This window comes from Haliaeetus leucocephalus, unplaced genomic scaffold (assembly GCF_000737465.1).
Source record: "Haliaeetus leucocephalus isolate CR32 unplaced genomic scaffold, Haliaeetus_leucocephalus-4.0 Scaffold240, whole genome shotgun sequence".
Taxonomy (NCBI): Eukaryota; Metazoa; Chordata; class Aves; order Accipitriformes; family Accipitridae; genus Haliaeetus; species Haliaeetus leucocephalus.
In genome coordinates this window covers 229,967-249,133 of record NW_010972676.1, presented here as the reverse complement: position 1 = coordinate 249,133, position 19,167 = coordinate 229,967, and the positions used below count along the sequence as shown (strand labels likewise).

General features: G+C 41.5%; 1 protein-coding gene and 1 long non-coding RNA gene across 3 annotated transcripts in view; one reads left to right on the top strand and one right to left on the bottom strand.

Moving 5' to 3' along the window:
* The first annotated feature begins 3,590 nt into the window (after positions 1–3,590).
* Positions 3,591–18,934, top strand: LOC104832165. Its single transcript, XR_774392.1, has 3 exons — positions 3,591–3,784; positions 18,367–18,549; positions 18,878–18,934. It is a non-coding gene; the product is annotated as an uncharacterized LOC104832165 (long non-coding RNA).
* The window catches only part of INPP5D (inositol polyphosphate-5-phosphatase, 145kDa), a 54,867-nt gene continuing 43,951 nt past the window's right edge, over positions 8,252–19,167 (bottom strand). Inside the window, exons 18-28 of one of the 2 annotated variants that reach the window (XM_010568175.1) lie at positions 18,873–18,954; positions 17,576–17,665; positions 17,299–17,412; positions 16,093–16,175; positions 14,972–15,059; positions 14,059–14,208; positions 13,201–13,294; positions 12,855–12,962; positions 11,953–12,225; positions 9,787–10,363; positions 8,252–9,033 (exon numbers count right to left, since the gene is read on the bottom strand). In XM_010568175.1, the coding sequence (XP_010566477.1) occupies positions 9,031–9,033; positions 9,787–10,363; positions 11,953–12,225; positions 12,855–12,962; positions 13,201–13,294; positions 14,059–14,208; positions 14,972–15,059; positions 16,093–16,175; positions 17,299–17,412; positions 17,576–17,665; positions 18,873–18,954 (1,662 nt within the window). In that variant the 3' untranslated portion in view covers positions 8,252–9,030. Of the gene's footprint in view, positions 9,034–9,230; positions 10,364–11,952; positions 12,226–12,854; positions 12,963–13,200; positions 13,295–14,058; positions 14,209–14,971; positions 15,060–16,092; positions 16,176–17,298; positions 17,413–17,575; positions 17,666–18,872; positions 18,955–19,167 lie in introns of those variants that run through there. The other variant, XM_010568174.1, reaches the window with a different exon arrangement.

The following is a 19,167-nucleotide window of genomic DNA, read 5'->3' as shown; positions in this document are numbered from 1 at the left end:
AGTGCCACAGGTTCACTAGGATCTCCTGAAACTTCTAATTTTAAAAAGGGGGATGAAAGGACTTGGTTTCCGAAAGCATGACTCATAATATACATAAATAGCTTCCCTGAAAGAATAACAAAAGCTTTTGTTATTATGTCACCAGCAGAGCCAAGAAGTATGTGACACTTTGATGGGGCTTTGGTGAACTAAATGACTGGTGCACACGTGGCACCGAGGGCACGTACTGGCTTACCAGCCATGACTTTAACATTCATGCCTTTGCCTTTTATTTCTAAAGTAAGATTATTACTGTGAATGAGCATTAAATAGTTACCAAAAGCTACACAGCTAGCAGAAGAGTGATGTACCACATTGCCCAAGGTAGAGACCTGCAATACTATTTGTTGGGTGGTTTTTGTAGTCTTTTCCCCAAATCTCCACCACAATACAACCTCCAGTTCCAGCAGCACATACAGAGCATCAGTCACGAAGCTTTACTGAGTTACGCAGCTGTTCAAGGAGGGGGGTGGTGAAATGAAGTGCAGTTTGGGGGTTTTTAGATAGGATTACTTTGAAAAATTATTTGGAACACAGCATAAACTACAAGGGCAGCCTTCACTGCACTAGCACATCCTGTCCAGCATCATGAAGAAACTACGCGTTCTCTGGCAAATGTAAAAATCTGTAACGGCTTGCTTCCTTGCTTTACTTTTAACTGCTTAACATAAGGTGTTAGGTAACCATATTATTGTAATTTAATTTGAAACTGGGCAGGATTCATAAAACTTTTTGTCTTGGACTACCTAGATTGTTTTGTTTCTCTTTTGAGTAAATGAATGAAGAAGCAGTTATTAAATTGTAACAGAATAAAATAGATGATTTACTAGTTTATTACACTGGAGCAGAGCACGCTGCTGGCCAAGTTAATAATAGTTCATGCATAGCTCCGTCTTATCAAGTACATAATACACAAGGTTATGCATGTTCTCTACAAAACTAATTTGGCCAAGTGTAAGCACACAGCCTACTTTTTTCTGCTTATACATCATAAAATCAAATTAGATATTTAAAAATGTAAAATTACTCGTAACTGTAAGCTTAAGTCCTAATTCTATGGATATAGTTACTGAACTCCTGAAGGGCAGTGCTAAGAGAAATTCATCCTTTCAAATCTTCTTTAAATCTTAATCCTCTGCAGAGAAAGAAGAAGCCAAACATGAAGCACGAGAAAATGGGAGAAGACAAAAATACAGAAATACAGGGATCAGACTCAGTTACTCCTCTCCTGAGGCTTTTACCTTGGCCTTATTATAAAATCAGCCCCAAAGTCTCTTGCTACCTTTCAGTTGCCAACCACCTGCTTTCCTTCAGCCTCTCCAACAAAAACCCTTCAGCTCATTTTTGACAGTAGGCTTTTCTCACTAAAACTGGGAGAGAAAATAATTGTCCACTATTTCTTTCAGCACAGCAGGAAAAAGAATCAATGTGAGCAGAAATGGCATGGGGAAAAAAAAAGTGTGTCCTCAAGCATTAGATAAGTTACTGGAAACGCTGTATATGTTTTACTGTTACAATAACTGCTAGACTGTTCCAAGGCAAGCAATTTCAATTAATTGTCATCTGTATATGTTTGAATCATAGACAAATCACACTATGTTAAAGATGTCCACCTTTCTGTAATCTATGATTTCTGTAATGGGCAGGACATACTGATTTTTTTTTTTTACAATACCTGCTAACTATTTTTCCACTCCAATACAAAGTTCCTCTTCTTAAATTCAGCTTAAGCTTCTGGCAGTCTTTCCAATAACACATGCCTGCTCCATGTCATCATCTGTCATCTTGCTCTCCTTTTATATCAACAAGAGTTACAAGAACACATATGGTAAAACAGTTCATTCAGGCTGAAAGTGGCTTCTTTCCCCATTTGAAGCGCCTTTCTGCTACCACCATCATTAAAATCTGCCAATTTGTTCAACAGCCTAATTCAGGAATAAAAATTAAAGACAACTAACAAATCTAATGATTTTCAGAAAACTCATACTGCAGTGAAAAAGTAAAATCTATACCTTCAGTGAGAGTATGTTGTATTGTATATCCATAGAGGTTGAAACCTTGCTTCCCATAGAAAGCTTACTGGGGGTTAGGTAATTGTGCATCTAGGGGAAAAAAGGCGAAGGAGAAAAAACCCTCTTCAGCAGATACAAATAGAGGGAAACACAGGCAGGCAATTTCAGATGTTAGCAGCTGCGAAGGAAGAGGTACTCACACCAAGCATGCAAGATTGTGTAGAGACACAGAAAAGGCTAATATAAAAATATTTTATTCATCTACCTGCCAATGAGGGCCAGTTCTTTACTAGGTGACGAGCCAGACATTAAGTGCCTGTCAGAGAGGTTCATAGTGGAGCCAGGCAGAAAAGTCAAGCATGCACTGTACTAGTCACAGACTCTTGGATAAAAAGAAAAAAAGCTGGGACAACTTCCTTCTGCACCCAGGTGTGCCTATATGTGGGGTCATGCCACATCTTCAATCAGCTTTCCTACTACACAAGCTGGTGCAGTCTGTGCATCCTAGCTGTGAGGTTAAACCCTCCACCACATGGGACATAGTGTCCTTCTAGAGGTATAATTTTACCCCCAGATTACAACAGTTTGTACTTAATTACTTACAAATAAACAAGGAGATGGAGAAGCAGCAATATCTAAATGTAGTCCAACACTGTGTTAAGTCAGCCAGAAAGTGTCACTAAAAACAAAAGCTATATGCTACAGTCCATGTTTAAAAAGGATTTCACTCAGAGTCTCTGTGCCTGCCCTTTGTGTAAATTCAGCACTCCTGGAAGGTGCTGTCCGTTTTGTGAGATCTCTGTCATGCTTCTGAACCCATTTCTGTTTCTGATGGCAAGCTCCACTCTAACATCCGCAGCAGCTGCAGTTTCCCTTGCAGACACTGCGGACTGAAGCCTGCAAGTATGCCAGAGAGTGGGTTTCCAGTTCAAAATTCTCTTGACAAACAAGATGCTGTTCAGCAGTGATAAATGCAAGGTACTACCCCCAGGCAGGAGGAACTGAGCACGCAAATGCAGAAAGATCTGTAGAAAAGGAGCTAGGGTTTGTATTGATTCACCAGCTTAACACAAGACAGCAACAGCATACTATCACAAAAAAAGGGAAACCTTATCTCAGAGATAAACAGGGCTTTTGTCAGCAAGAGACATGAAATGATCCTTCCCCTTCAGTTGTCAAGAGCAAGGCTTCTGGTGGAGACGTGTCCAGCTTTAGGCAGCACATTTCAAGCAAAATCGAGAGTGTCAAAGTAGCCTAGCAGGAATGACCAAAATATGTAGAAGAATCGACCCAGAGGAAAACTTTGGGGCAGTTGGGATCATTTACTCTGAAGAGGAGAAGGCTGATGGGAAGCATGACAGCAGTATGTAAATATGGTGTGTCAGAAAATGAAGACAATAACCTGATCTGCTTGTTCACAGGGGACAAGACTAGACTAAAAGGGCTTAAAGTCCACCAAAAAATTCCCTCTAGAGATGAGGAAGGGCTGGTAAGGCTAGTGAAGCTCTGAAACAGACTGCTTGAGGAAGATGAGAAACTCCCACGCTGGAGTTAAAAGGCCAGTTAAAAACATTCCTCTGTGAAGAATTCTGTAGTTTACTCTTTGCTGGTATGGTGAATGGATTGCATGGGTCCCTTTAGGGTCCCTTTGAGCCTAATTTTTCAGAGATTCTGTGCTGAGATGGCAGTGTTGTGATTGACACTCAAGTGATGAAACAGATCCTTGCTCAAAGGTGAGTGGAAGAGTTTCTCATGTGACATTTCCCTTCGGACCCACTGCGAGGTTGGACTGAAGCTTGGTGCTCAGATTCAGTTACTTCCTTTACTGCTTTCTGACTTAGAACTTGAAATGTTCATTTTCTGAGAAGATACTGATCACCAGTGTCCTTCCCAAGGGCTAAGTTAAAATCAAAGCTCCATTTTCAAATTGGGCTTTGTTTTGGATCTTTGAGTTTACATTTGAAAAGAGGGAACATTTCCCACATCTAGTCATTTTCTTTGTGCTTACAAGCTATAATTGTGAAGATGCAAATTGCTGCAAAGTATGGAGCAGACATAATTTCTTCATCCTTTCTGTCACAAAGGTCTCTTGTTTCTTTTCCAATTTCTTTGCTGTCTTTCCTTCTTCCCATCGACCTGTTTCTATTGGAGACAGCTTTTACCCACCTCGTTTCTGCTGGATTCTCTCTCATTCCGCAAAGTCTCTACTTGCTTTTCTGCAATCTTTCTGCTTGTTACTGGACCCTGTCTTCTTCATCATCCATTCCTAGTTATTCATTCCTTCCTGAGCCCAACATTTACTAGTCTGTTGTGTGCCATCTTTGTCTCTATTAGTTACGATATAATCTAATGCTTTATGGTATGATAGATTAATTTATTCAGCATGTAATCTAGTCCAGACCTTGGAAAAAAATGCAATAAAGTGTTAATAATAACTGTAATGTGTAGCAGATTACCATCCCTGGCATTGAATGGTTTCGTTTAAATACAATCACAGAAGCACAGAATAGTTGAGGCTGGATGGGCCTCTGGAGATCGTCTACTCTAACACCCAAAGATGATCTGTAAATAAAATTAAGAAAACAGGGTAATGGTAATGAACCAAGGACATAAGTTCAGGGAAATTTGGTGATGCGTAATGAGATAAAGCATTATCTCATTATGCATCAGAAAAAATATAGCAAATTACAGTAGGTAAAAATAAATCTTTCTTCTGCCAACCTGGGATTCAACTGTGAAAGAATTTCTGGGAAACTTCAGAAGTTTTAACACAAATGCAATCCTAAAATACCTCTTATTAAGAGCCACGTTTGAAACAACATCATGCGCACACTGTGGAATTAGAAAGGAGATCTTTTTCATATTCATGTGAATATAAACCTGATGTTTGCTTATATATATAGAAAGAACATCCTGTACCTCTACAGCTAACACCTTTTCTACAGTAGGGAAATTTGGCACATTGAAATGACTATTTGGATTCTGTAGCACTTGCATTATGAGCCCCCTCCACAGGCGCTTGCAGGAATGCACTGGTGACTGCAGCACCTCTTAGGTGGCAGATGTGAGCAGCAATGTGAGACACAGTTCCAGCTGTATGTACTCAGCTCTTGCTTCAGCTGTGCACAAAAAAAAAGGGAAAGTCATTGACCCCTGCATTAAATCCTTAGCCTCAACAAAACAAGCATCACACAGATGCAGCTGACATATTATGGCACCAAACTGTTGCTTGTTACTGCAGATCAAGAGAAGCCTTCACCATCACCTACACTTTCCAAATGCACAGTCCACCTGCTGTATCTCTGATTTATGTTATCATCAAGGGATACAACAAATAAGGGTAGGGATGGAGTGTCTTTAGCAAACTTCCTAGAGGGTAAAGTGTGGATTGCTCTCAGGCAGAGATTAGGGAAATAAAAAAATAAGTATTTGGATATTGTGCATTGCCAACCAATCTGTTGCCATCTGGGGCCATTGGGTAGAAGATCTCTGGGAATTGCCCTGGGTCACCTTGGTCAGTTAGCTAGTCCTGACACCTGCAGTTCAATCATACACAAATGTCTAAGCCTGAAAATGTTACAAAAATTAGGAGCTTTGTCAGGAGAGGGGAGGATCAATTAATTTTTGGACAACATATCCCTTAAATCACAATATGGATGAATTTAATTGACAAGGACGACAGAAAAATGTGGTAAAGATTTCAGAAAAACTTCCATTTTAAAAACAGATGGGAGGATAGTGACTAAATGATTAGTTTTAAGCTGTATAGAAAAAGAGTGCTTGGCCCCAGCAGACTAGAGGTCTAGGCAACATAATTTCTAACAACATCAAAATTATCCCCTTGCTATTTCGGAGTGACTAACTCATTTTCATTCGGGTTTTTTCCTTCTATTTTCCCTCCTCTTTGAGCCGTTCTCTGTAAGACCCTACCTTTACCAGGAAGGAAATATATAGCCCACTACAACATTTTACAAAAAGCTTTAACAGCACCCTGTGATAGTTTTACAGTTGAGAGAGGACAAGTAAGTTTGCATTAGATGCATCAGGTGCAGGCAGGAAATGGGGTTTTAAAAAGTTACTGTCTTCTACAACATTACATTCTGTAGCTGGGAACTTAAAGCATTTTTGACAGCTGGGTCTCCACAGAAATAAGTACACTAAGACTGCAGCTATTTTAAGAACTTAAAGGACGCCGGAAGTTTGTGGATAGGTACTACATCTGGGGGAAATCAGTCCATTTTTTGACAATTCATACCCTTCACTTCATGTCTTCTACTCATTCTGCCTGTACTAACTTAATTGGGCAATAACAGAGACTGCAGAAAAATATGCCTGGTTTGGCAAGAGAGAGTCATGGGCCCAGGGACATATGAGAAACAAGCAGCTTGTGTTCAGTCCTGGTTTCATCTGGTTCAGGACACAGGCAGTAAAACCAGTAGAGATGATCTTAAAGGCTTTATGACAGAAAGTAAAAACGAAACAAAACAACCATAAGCACAAGACTTATTTGTTAAATTCAGTTTTCTAATATTTACATCTGACAAGCTCCCACAGTTGGCATTATGAACTCTACCATCTCAAGGTACAGCTAGTCTTACTATAAAGACAAGCACTTGCACAGTGTCCCACTACTTTTTTGCACCAGCTCAAATCTACCACTCTATGTCTAAGCTGCTCACCTAAGAACTGTCTCTTCCACAGAGGCCTCAGAAAGCTCTTTACAAAGCCTTCTTTTGAACATTTTCCACTTGCAAAAAGCATGGTGGCATTTGCCATCACTCCTGTCATAGAGAATAACTCAGACTCTCTTTGGAGTAACAAGTGATAATTCATACCCAGCTCTTGAGCTGGGTAAGTAATGCATTTTTAGTATGGGAATAGTAATGTATTTTTTTCTTCTGGAAACTTGGCAGAGAGCTTCTCTTCTCCCCCAGCAATATGCCTTTCTAAAGGACAGGCCAGATCAAGTACCTGGATGTTATATTATGCCTTAGCAAGGCCAGTGTTCTCAAATTCTGCTTATCTGCAAATCTGGGCCAACTTTAAGCAGTTTTCCCAATTAGGAGAATATTTTTTGCAAGAAGCTACCTTGCTTTATATCAAGCTTTTATTTTTCAAACTTTGAGGAATAGACTTTCTTCTCTACAGCTCAGGAAGTCAGTGGATAAACAGTAGCATCACAGAAAATCTGAGCCTGTCTCATTATTAAGTTAAAAATTTTTGTAGAAAGCCTGTCACATTTCCATCTCCAAACATACATGAACACACCACAGAATTAGTGGGAACTGATCTAACTCTCTATATTGGACAGAAAGCTCACTGCTCCAGGAAGGTTTTACTCTGTGGCCATAAAAGCTCTTCTGGAATCTGGAACTGAAAAGTGAAATGCTCCCCAGGGCCAAGGAAATACCACAGCTATTGAATTATGGGGATTACACAGAAAGGATTCTGTTGAATAAAGCAAGAGGAATGTAAGCTTATGGCCTGTCTTGCTGACTTGTAGGTTAGAGAGCTAGGTGTTTCAGTAATGATGCCTTGAAACTCCAACGTGCATGGCAGAAAAACTTCTCTTTTTAAAATATTTCTACCTTACAGATTGTCCTCTTCCACCCGTTCTCACAAGTCTATGCTCAGCCTCTTCTGCTCCAGTAAAATTACTGTACATTGTCTATACTCATACAAATGGTAACTGTACCTGCTAACAGGTGCTAGAATTTTTAAACCAGCTGTATCCATGAAGGGTCTGTGCACACAGACAGATGCATCCTCAGTGACAATATCGCAGTGGCATTGTGGCATCTTCCCGGCACTCCTTGGTGCCTTTGGCGTTTCTTCTGGGCAGGGACCACTGTCACTGAGAAAGCTGGTGTAACACCCAACTAAAGCTGAATCATGTGGCAGGCAGTTTTGAATTTTCAGTAAAGAATGATCAGAAAGGTGATTTTTATTATTTTTAGTAATCAACGTGAAAACAATAGCAATGATTAAGTCACAAACAGGCATAGCCTAATTGTAACCATGGCATTAATACTTAAGATGAATATAACAGAAATTACAAGTATGTTAACATTATTCATTCTCAGTCAATGAACAAAAGTGTACAGTAAGGTCAGCATTAATCTATTAAGAATGCTACAAAACCAGCCAGCCACTGTCCTTCAACAGCAGAGTGCTTGCTGTAAGGCAGGCTGGAATGACTGCTATCTGTCCCTTCAGGCAGCTATACTCCTAGGCTGCCTATGGACACTGCCTATTCTCCTATTTCTGCATGTAGTTCTGATATTTCCGTTTGTTTGTTAGGGGTACAAAAGCACTACCTGCTAGAAAAAAAAAAGAGCTACAGTGCCAAGGGCCAGCCCTCACACTCTACATGAATAATGCATGTATGCAGCCTAGGAGCTCACAGTAGAGGCAAAGCTGGCTCGATTGACAGTGTGTGACAGTCATCTGTCTGTGTGACATAGTATCTGCTATTCAAACTCGTTTCCCACCCTCCTCTAACTCCTTGCTCCATGGATAGGACATGCTTTTGGAGCTGTACCGCTTTCAAAATGTTGTCTTTTACATATCACTCTTTAATAGGAATTCTGTAACACAAAAATTTTGCTTTTGTAGAAAGGAGGGTCTTTAAATACACCCCTTCCATCTCCTAGTCCTTACACCGTACCTTCCTCTTTTTCAAAATATTTGCTAATGCATGTACTTAACCACCTGCCTCTTAATAGAAGTACCAAAGTGACACTACAAAAGGCTAATTTGCATTTGGTATTGTGGTCCTGGCTCCTCTCGGTCTGAGCAACATAGGATAAACTTCTCAGCTAGAACATTTCCATAATCATAAAGAGGGATACACCCTAAAAAAATAAAAATCCCCAGTCTTTTTAGAACCAGACCAGAGGGCATCAATGTGAACAAAGCAGTAATCTCCATCTTTCTTCCCATCAGGATTCCTCCTAGGGTGCCATCTGCCGTGTCGTTTTCACTGTAGAGACAAGAGAAGATATCAGCTTGTCTATTGTCAATTCAAAAATTTTTAATGAAGAAGGAGAAAACCAGCTTGCTCAAGTGGGCTTTCTTTTTCTCCCAAACCCATTTACTAAGATCTCCCCTACTCCCTTCTCATCCAGCTTGTGACAGTCTGGGAAAAAGAAAAAAAAACAAACAAAACCACACAACCAAAAAACAACCCCCCTCACCACCAGCCCAGAAAAGTAGATGTGTGATTATTTTTGCAGAGGGTTCAGTAATGTTTTTGGACACCACTGTTCTAAGCTGATAAGAGTTTCCCATAGATGACTACTTTTAATCATCTTTTTATTAATTAGAGCAAAGCAACCTCCTAGCCAATACTGTAGATATGTGCAGCCAGGCCAAGTTTGGACGTTCTTAGAAACAATCCAGTATGCACCAAACAAGTAGTAACAAAGTAGCTGACTATTTGCATTCTTCTCCTGGCCATCAAGCTTAAAACAGTCCAGAAGAAGTTAAAACTTCACACAAAACTAAGGCCATGGTTTCACAACATGACATCTTCTGCAGCAATATTGCTTTAAGATACTCCCTTGCATCCCCTGCTCTGCAAGCCCTGTAGGTTTGTGGCACAGTGCTCTGAGCTTGGTTAGGAAATACAGAGCAAGGGCACAGTGATTAAGCCAGTACTACTCTAGTAGTATTCTGCTGTGACACCACAGTCTAATATAACTTCCACCCTGCCTTATTCCCACAAGTAACACACCGATGTAGTTGTCCTGCCAACTGGTCCCTCTTCTGTCCAATGCTTCCCAGAGTGTGGCAGCTCTGAACTGTCCCGATAGTCTCGGCCCTTGGAGTTCTGCATGTCCAGCACTGCCCTGCTCTTCGAGGGAAGAGGTGGCTTGTTGTGCTGTCCCTGGGTGGTTGGGTTGACTTCAGACCTCAATGGCTTGACTAGTTTTTTGAGCGGTGCTGAGTTTTCTAATGATGTAGTCATCTTTGGTTTGCCTTGAGTCTTTTCACCTGTATTCTTTTCTTCAGATTGGCTGGAGCAGGTATAGGACCGAAATCGCTGTGTGGGGACCAGGAAGGGTGGTGACGGTTGTTTGCCAGAGGTCTTGCTGCTCTCAGGCTCCTGTGACTTTGTGAGATGACAGCTCTGATCAGGCAGTGGTGGCTGCTCTTTTCGCAAAGCCTTGGGGTAGTCCTGCTCTTTCTTTGATGCCACCTTGCCCTTAGAACCCATAGAGCCATACAGTGGGTTCTCAAACATCTCTGTCTTTTGCTGTCCTTCCTCCTGAAGCAAAGGTTCTGCTGTGATTTTCGCCAGTTCAGGTGGCCTACAGTCATCAAAGCAGTGTAAAAAGGACACTTGTAAAGAGCAGGCAAGAGACACTGACTGATTTAAAGAGAAAATGAATAGGAAATGAGCATGATAAAATTACACTGACTGTGCAAAGGGATAACAGGATAACAATTAAACTCAGAGGGAGAGAACAGAATTGTGTATTCGTTTTACTTTGTTTAATCATTATTAACATGACAGCTGAGAGCAGATACTCATGGTATTGCATAAACTCCCTGCTGGACTACAGTCTTATCAGAGCGATACTTGGCTTCTCTTTAAACAGAGATAAGCTACTGAGCCAAACTGTGCCAAGTGCTTTGATGGCTCTGTGACATGCACAAATCTGAATTTAAATATTAATAAGAATCCTCAGATCTGGCAGAGAGGATTGAAATGGCTCTCTGGACAGGTAATGTAAGAGCTCACATCACACTGTAGCATTTTACAACTAGGTCAATCTCCTCTTGCTACCAATGCCACACGGTATTCCTAGAGAAGGGATAAAACTCCTCAATGCACCCAAATGCACAATATATAAGTAACAGCTATATACTGTAGGGTGAGACAATCATTGTGCATTCATAGCTGAGCCCTTTGAATTGAGGCTTAGACTGGAACAACAGCACAGCTGTACAATGGGACAAGGGAGATTTCGTGGTTTTTGTACAATGCGACCTGATTTGGCAAGGCTTTCATCTGGAGAACCACCATGACAATTAAAAGATCAGCCACGATACCACTGAACAGAGCGGAATAGGGTGAGTGGCACGTGTTCTTTGAGTGTCTTCAAATGAGTTGTGTTCCTTGCTTCAAGTTATTTTCTGGAAGTCAGTACATGCAGGAGCAAAGAGCTGAGAGCATGATGAAGGGTTGTCAGGTACATAACGGATTGAGGTAGTGCTTGCAGCTCTGACTTCTGCAAGTTCTGGCTTATAGAGTGCCACATACATTTACCAGTGAACTCTAGCCTAGACTCAGAAAGCAGCTGTCACTATGAAAAAGAGGTCTGGAATGAGGACATTGATTGAGGACACATGCACTAGGGTCAAGTAGACTCATCACCTTACTAAGTTGGGTAGGGATGGGATATTTTCAATTGCTGGATGGAAATTCTGCATCAAGACTTGTGATGGATGAAGCACATGGATGCTAACTTCTATAGCAAGCTGGACATTTGTATAGTAGTCTAAGCAGAAATTCAGTTAAAGTACTTTGCATATGACATGTGAAGGAGCTCTCCTTCCCATCCAGTGGAAAGATCTATGCCACACTCTTCCCTTTTCTTCCTTGTTAACTACAGTCAACACTGTAGTCTTTTCCTTCTCTTCTCTTGGTAGAGAACTAAACTTGTACATATATTTTTGGCTTTCCTTTCACAAAGTCTGAGGAGCTACTACACTAGTTTTCTTTGAGTATGTGGTATCTGCACTTGTGACCTTAACTTATCTTTTTCTAATTCTAGAGATAAAAGACTGAAAGAATATTCTGTACCTTGAACTCTCTGTACAGATAATGAAATAGTGACTGTGCAGAATGACAGGAGAGAGGGCACTAGCCCCAGTGCAAAACTCATAGACTCACAGGTACTCTTGACTCCGACTACAAATGCTTCTGTTTACTGTAGGCTGGAGGGTTGGTTTTGGAGATAGAGGTGACAAGGAGGGTGATGTGGAGGATGACTGACTCTGTCCCATTACGGAGGTAGTCTCTTTGGGCTGCTGCTCGTAGCTCCAGAGAGAAGGTGACTGGTCTGGTGAAGGTATCTGCTTAAGCTGGCTGGTTGCAGAGGGTTGCTGAGAGAAAGCAGCCATCCCCAGGTAGTTGGGGTTGCTAATGTCTGTGGGAGTGGAGCTGCTGAAAAGAAGAAATATTGTTAGGAAGATACATGCACAAATACATTTATTTTTTTGTCTCCCTGCCAGCTACAAAGGAGTTAGTGCCCACTGACTGCTTACATTCAATACCACCTACTTTTTTTTTTTTGTCACTGTTGCTTCAGAATCAGAGAATAAGTGGCAGTCCTGTTAGTGCCTCCCTCCCCTGGGTCACTGGAGAGGAAGCAGCTGGGTCGAGGCCACCTCACCCAGGCCCAAATAGTTCCTCTGGCTGTGGCATATGCTTCCATTTCCAGGCTGCAGAGAGCACTCAGCTTCTGCAACCACATATAGGGGCTTTTACAGGTTTTTGGGCACAGCAGTTCAGCTGACAGCTGCAGCAGGACAGTTTCAAGCAAGAGCTAAATTGCAGCACTGGGCAGCATTGCACAGTGTAGGAATATGCTGCTGGAACAACAGGAGAGACATTTGGCCTTTTGAGCTGTACCGATATAGACTAGCAGGCAGAAGGCGGGAAGCTGCCTGCAAAGAATGCACCTGTGAAGCTGGAGTGAAAGAACAGCCTTACCCAGAAGCATCCTATGACTCTTGGAAAGGAAAAGACAGGCAGTTTGAGGACAGCTGGCAGAGGTAAAGCAGCAAGATTACCGTAACATATCCTCCTTTCCCAGGTTGTCTGGAGAAGAGGAAGCACTCCCCCAAAAGCGAGCAATGGCTGCTGCTTCTCTGGCCATCAGATGAGTAGATTTTGACTTTCTGTTGGAAATAAAAGGACCCTTTTTAAGTGGGGTGCAGGGACCCAGTCTGACTAATGCATTCTCAGCTTTTGAAGCTTTGGGCATAGAAGCATCGACCAGCCCTGACAACCAGAGAGCCACAAAGGCAGCTTCCCAGTGCTCACCATGCCTATTAATACTGCTCCCACAGCAAGCCCAGGTTTGTGTTTATTGAGCCAACTAGTTTTCTGTAACTGACTTACCCACTTGCCCTTTACCTGTTAGTCTGATCCCAGTCTTTGCTAGGCTCTAAGTTGCTGATGTTCTTTGGTTTCTGCCCAGCAATTTCATCACGTTCAATCTTGACAAAATCTGAAGGAAAGAAAAGGCATAAATGTATGTTTTGGCAGCTTCAGAGTCTGATTCCGTAAGTTTTCTGTGTTACTGCTTGTATTAAGCCATCTCTCTGCCTATCAGAATGACAGTGACACAGTTTTAAACAGTTGTTGCTACTATGTTTTCAACTACCCACTAATACATATCATGTTTTGTTGACATAGGAAAAAGTGTGTATCTTGAAATACAAAGGTCATGATCCCCCAAACAGTCACAGGTCATTTTGCCATTGACAAGAATAGTAAATGTCATGAAGCTGCTTTTGTACTCTGAAAGAGAACAACAGGTAGCAAGGTGAAAATAAGCAAAGTTTGTGATCTTTTAGCTGAGGAACTGCTCTTTGAGAGCCTCACTCGCTCTTTGCAGACGTTCCCCAGGGTGACTGGAGCGGGGAGAGCTTTGGCACCTTGTCATACAGCCACTGCAAGTGAAAATACGGTATCACCATTCAATAATATCAGTATCAGTGACAGACAGGGGGCTCTCTCAGTCTGCCGAATTAACTTGAATGATGAAAAAGAAAAACCCAAATGGAATTGCTACGTGTTTCTGAAAGAGTACAGGTATACTCCCGAGAACTAACGATACTCACATCTTCTTGCAGTCAGCATCAAAAGCTCTTGCCTCTTTAGGACTAAAAGCACTGCAAGGATAATTTTCAGTTCCTTGACACTTATCAGAAATCTTTTGAGATGGATATTCTCTAGAGCGAGCATCGCAGAGATGATCTCGTTCCTTACCATACAGTTTCTCTCTCTGTTTTCCTTGTGATGTTTGTAACTTGATTTCACCTTGGAAGACCCCCGTTTTCTCACCATGGTGTGTCAGCACAGTATGGATAGGAACTAAGGATTCTGTTGCTTCTATTCGCAGGGCAATGCAGCCTTCCCCTAGAGGATGACAAGGAGACAATGTGCCTGGGACTGAGAAAAAAAGCATTGAAATCTCTTTCTCATGTCAGTCATCTACTACCACTGTGCCAGCTGGGCTGAGATGACTAGAGAGAATCTGCTTTGGATCACAGTGAGGAGTGTAATATCTCTTGAGAAATCAGGTGCATTCATTTCAGTTCTTCACATATATGTGAAGGATCTGGGCACTGGAGACACCCACAGGTGACTACAGGGTTCTGAGCTTCCATTACTGGTAAGGAAAACATAATAAGCCTGTGACTGCCATTTCAGTTAATGGGATTTTGGCAAAGAGCTTTCTGTGGACAAGGACTGCAGTCTCTGGCTGGTTAGAATTTGGAGCAAGCAGCACTGACAATGACTTTTCTGTAGCCAGGAGAAATGCATCAAGTAAGTGCAAGTGAACAGGATTTGTATGTTCTGAATAAACCCATTTAAACAGACTGACTCCTGATTTAATACCTGTAAAGTACTTTCTTTTTAAGCCACTGCTTTTTAGGACTGGTAAAGCTTATACAGATTGTTGCTTCTAGTTCATATTCCTCTAATCATCATTACCTCACAAAATATTTCCCACAACTTATTTTTGTATGTTTTGAGTTCTAAATCAGAAGTCAGAGCATCATAGATGTTCAGTCTGTAAGAGTTACTTCTGTTCTCTCCCACTCTTTCAGCGGTTTGGAAAAATCTAAGTAGATTTTGACTCGTCCAGAACTTTAGAGCATAAAAAGTCTTCACTTACCATAAGATTCATCACTGTCTGATGACTTAATGCTGATCAGGATGTGTTGATCCAGTAGGTATTCTGGGTCTGAAATAATTGGAGTCAGCTGCAAAGACAAGTGGGTCAATACAATAGGTGGTCTACATGAACACAGTTCTCCCTGTGCCTCAGTCCCAAATGAGCAAAACTCAGCTGAATAGACCCATGAGGGTATCGTGTCACTCCAGGATCAGCCTCTGATGATGTTTGGAGATCTGTGGTAGAAGGCTACACACTTTTAGAGTCCCCCCACTCCTGCTCCCAGCAGAGCAGACAGAATGCTACATATCAAACACATTGGGCTGAGCTGCATTTTTTTCCTACAGTGCAGACTGAAAATTGCTCTAGGAGGAAGTGATCTGGACTCTGATTACAGTCTGTTCCCAAAAATCTGTTTGGCTGTTGTTACAATCACTTATTGTAGAGTCTTGCCCCAGTCTCTCAGTGTAAGGCACTCTTTCCAAAGTCAGCAGTTCTTCTTTTGGGCTATTCAGAAGGGTACTGACATGCATATTTGCGCCAAATCCAAGAGCTCTGATAGTTCTTCCAGCTCCCACCACGCCAAGAAATGGAGAACAGCTCTGTTCTCAAGAATAGGACTTGTCTCTGACATTGACACACAGAACACTACTTCTGGCCATTGATGGTCTTTTTAATACAGGTAAAAAAAACTTAGTCAACTTTTCTCAAAAATACCAAGAAAAATAACTTTGCCTCACACGGCAAAGAAACTCCAGGACAGCTGTTTTATCTTCCATCTAAAACAAACAAACAAAAGGGCCTGCTTAAAAGACTTGTCAGCATAGTTATGTTCACTAAAAAGGTGAGAAAAGAGTCATGCTCCTGAGTGACATAACCAGGCCAGCAAAATTCCTGATACAGATGAAAGTATATGGACAAGAAAGTATTTTCCTGCTTATAACATACTCTGTTTAGCTTAAGCCCATCCTGCATTCTTAAATTCCCTTTTGAGTGTAAACAAGACCACAACCATGTTCCTAAAAGTAATGTTGATATATGCAAACGATGTAATGCTGCTTATGGGATGCAAGTGGAAGGCTTCTCTTCCATATGGATATGGAAACATAGTCCCAGTTTACCTTTGGAAGAGCATCAGCGAACTTTACCACAAGCTCCCCTTCATTCCCATCCTCATTTTCTCCTTCCTGGCTCTTTACAAAACCTGCAAAGTGATGAGAAAGAGTTCGCTAGAAGAGAGACAGCAAGAACTTGGCTACAAATCCTTTTCAGATGCTAGATCTCCAAAAGGCCTACAATTATTTTCCCACTTGGGTGCAAATTTTAGAAGTATTAAGAAGCTTAAAGTCTGAGCTTTGGGTGAATGTTTACAGAGTAAATTTACAAGTGATTTTACTGGAGTATTGTTAAATGGTTTTATTTTACAGTGAAACTTGGCACTGAAAAGTTCAGTGCATACATGGACTGGAGGATAAGAACATGACAGCTCTTCCTACGCCACTCAAGATAGCACACTTTTGAAATTCTAATTTAAGATTCGTAATACACTGTTTCCATAGAAATTTATGCAAATTTTGATACAGCCAAAAAATAATCTTTTATGGAACTGTCTTTGACACAGTGCTCTGACATGCGATAATGTGATGAAGCATACACCGAAGGCATGCTGTCCCACTTACAGGAGCAGTCCTGTGATGGGGAATCGCTTAAAAAAAAAAAACACAGCAAGGACATGTAGGCTTGCATTACATAAACAGCTGAGACTCAGCCCTGCAGCTCAGGGCCAGGGAGTAAAATCTGCAGCACTGGTGGGTACACAGTCCCATTTACAGAATCAAATCACTATCTTTCCTTTCACTTTGAGCTGATCCTCTGACTTATTCTTTTTTAAACCAGGGTAATTAAATTATTTTTATTAGCATAATGCAGATGCTTTATTTTGAAAGCACCTGATCATTTGTAGCAGGCTTGATCTGAAATTTAATCAATCATGTGTTTGCTAAGTAGAGATTTTCTGTGTGATGAGCAAGAAAAACACGTGTTTCTATTCAAGAAAGAGATGATCAGATTGCCAAACAAGATGGAAGAAATGGTGGAAGGCTACATGTGTAAGCATAGATTACAGCTAAATGGCTGTGGGTTTTGGATTGTATTGCTGACAGTATAGGATGACTTGTAAACTACAACAAATCTCTAGGACATCCCTTTTTTGCACTGGAACAAGTGATCCACACAACTATTCATTTAGATCAAAGCAAGAGGAAGGGGAACTAATCCAAACAAGCAGGAAACTTTGACAGAAAGAATAAAGATGGGCAAACCCATACTTTCTAAGCAGCTAGAGTGAAACTCGATGTAGAACTTGGTCTGGGACTTGGTCTTCAGAGTAGCGTAGCAGTGCAGGAGCTCTATCTCCCCTTGGGAATCTGTGTACTTGGAGTCTAGGAAAGAGGAAGGGAAAATAATGGCATTTTCAGTAGGAGATAAAGAGAGGGCATTTTTGAGTGGACTCTTTAAGAAGCAGCTTTTTCTTTCAACTTATACAAAGCACTGCATTTTATATCCAAAGGTGAAGTCAGCACACTTGCACCCAGCCTGACTAACCATTCTTTGAAACAAACTGTGACGTGACTCCCACTTCAAAGGTGGCAAAGACAGGACTGTGGTCACTTGTCATGATGTCAGTGGTGCAGCCTGCCAACGAGAAAAGGAGGATAGTTACTGCCCTGCATTTCTGCTGTGCTCCAGTGAGATCGCTACGATAGAAATATTATTCAGTAATTTTCCACAAAACATAACTGTCACTGTGGTAACTGTCTCTAGTCAAAGGTGTTTCTACATAATCTCATATTAGTATATAGGAATGTAACTCTTTTGTCAAAATACATGAAGATTTGGTTAATGGACACAACTTTACCATATAATTTTGCAAGCAACTGTCAGTGTTAGATTCCTCCACTACAAAAAGCACTTGCAGGCGTCCTGGTTGCCTCTGCAACATGCACAGCTAATCAAAGCTCTAATATGGCAGGAAATCACACAAGAATACACTGGTGCTACTTCAATGCTACAGAGCAACTCGTGGCCCAGGATTAACAGTGAGTGAACAAGGTCTTGACTTGACCTGAGCACACACCCAAGTTCCAGCAAGCCCAGTCCATTGAACAGAACAGTGTATAAAAGCAGATGCTGGACTTTCTGAAGTGCTTATTTGACCATACACCTCATCATCATAGGTTCTGTGATCAGACCAGTCCACCTTATTCCCAAGAGACTCCTACAGCCCTCTTCTCAATCTCATGCATAGGAAACCATCAACATCATACTCAGATGCTTGGTCCTACATGTAGTCGATGAAATCTCAGGAACTAGTATCTGTGTCTTTCTCTGAACAGGCCTTGTGGGCTTCCTCTCTTCCCTGCATTGCACTTTTGTGATGTTTCTCAGCAAGAAAGAGAATAGGCTCTTGGTACCACACAGTCCTGCTGGAATGTGATTTGACAGAAGGGAGATGTTTGCAGGTCCAGTCTCTGCAGACTGGACTGTGTACACAGGGTCTACCCTGCTGGCACCATCAAGTAAGGAGCTCCTGGTGGTAACTGCACACGAAAAGTGGTTGTTGTTGCCAAGAAATAACTGGTGTAAAGTGACCCTACAGTGTGACCTAAAGGTGGACAGCTGCAGCTGTCTGAGTGTTATTCTGCATACAAAAGAATGACAGAATTAATTTCCAAGCTTGTAAGGTTACAGGCAGAGAGATTTGGCTCCACTCTGCCTCTTTTAACATCAGGTCCCTCTATGCTGAGTGCCTCGCAGTGCTAGGAGATCCTACAGACTCTGCTCTGAATCATTTCCGTTTCAGACTGATTGCTTTGCTATCTACAATATGTTATCTACCCACCATAGGACTGACACACAACGTGCACCATGGGGTATGATTTCCAGAGCACTCGATCACACCAGGATGGCAAATTGTACTTCATCTGCAAACCAAAGGAGAAGTGATGTCAAGAAGAAGAGAAAAGACCAGTTCACAAAAGAACAGGAAATTCACTTGCCCAAGCACCATATATTTGTGTCAAATCTTTTTGTTTGTATTGACTCCTTTCAAAACACTACAAGGGCAGAAAATGCAGAGATCGTTTTAGATCACTTCTGTAGGAGTTACTTTCTCTATTCTGCCATACACTTCTGAA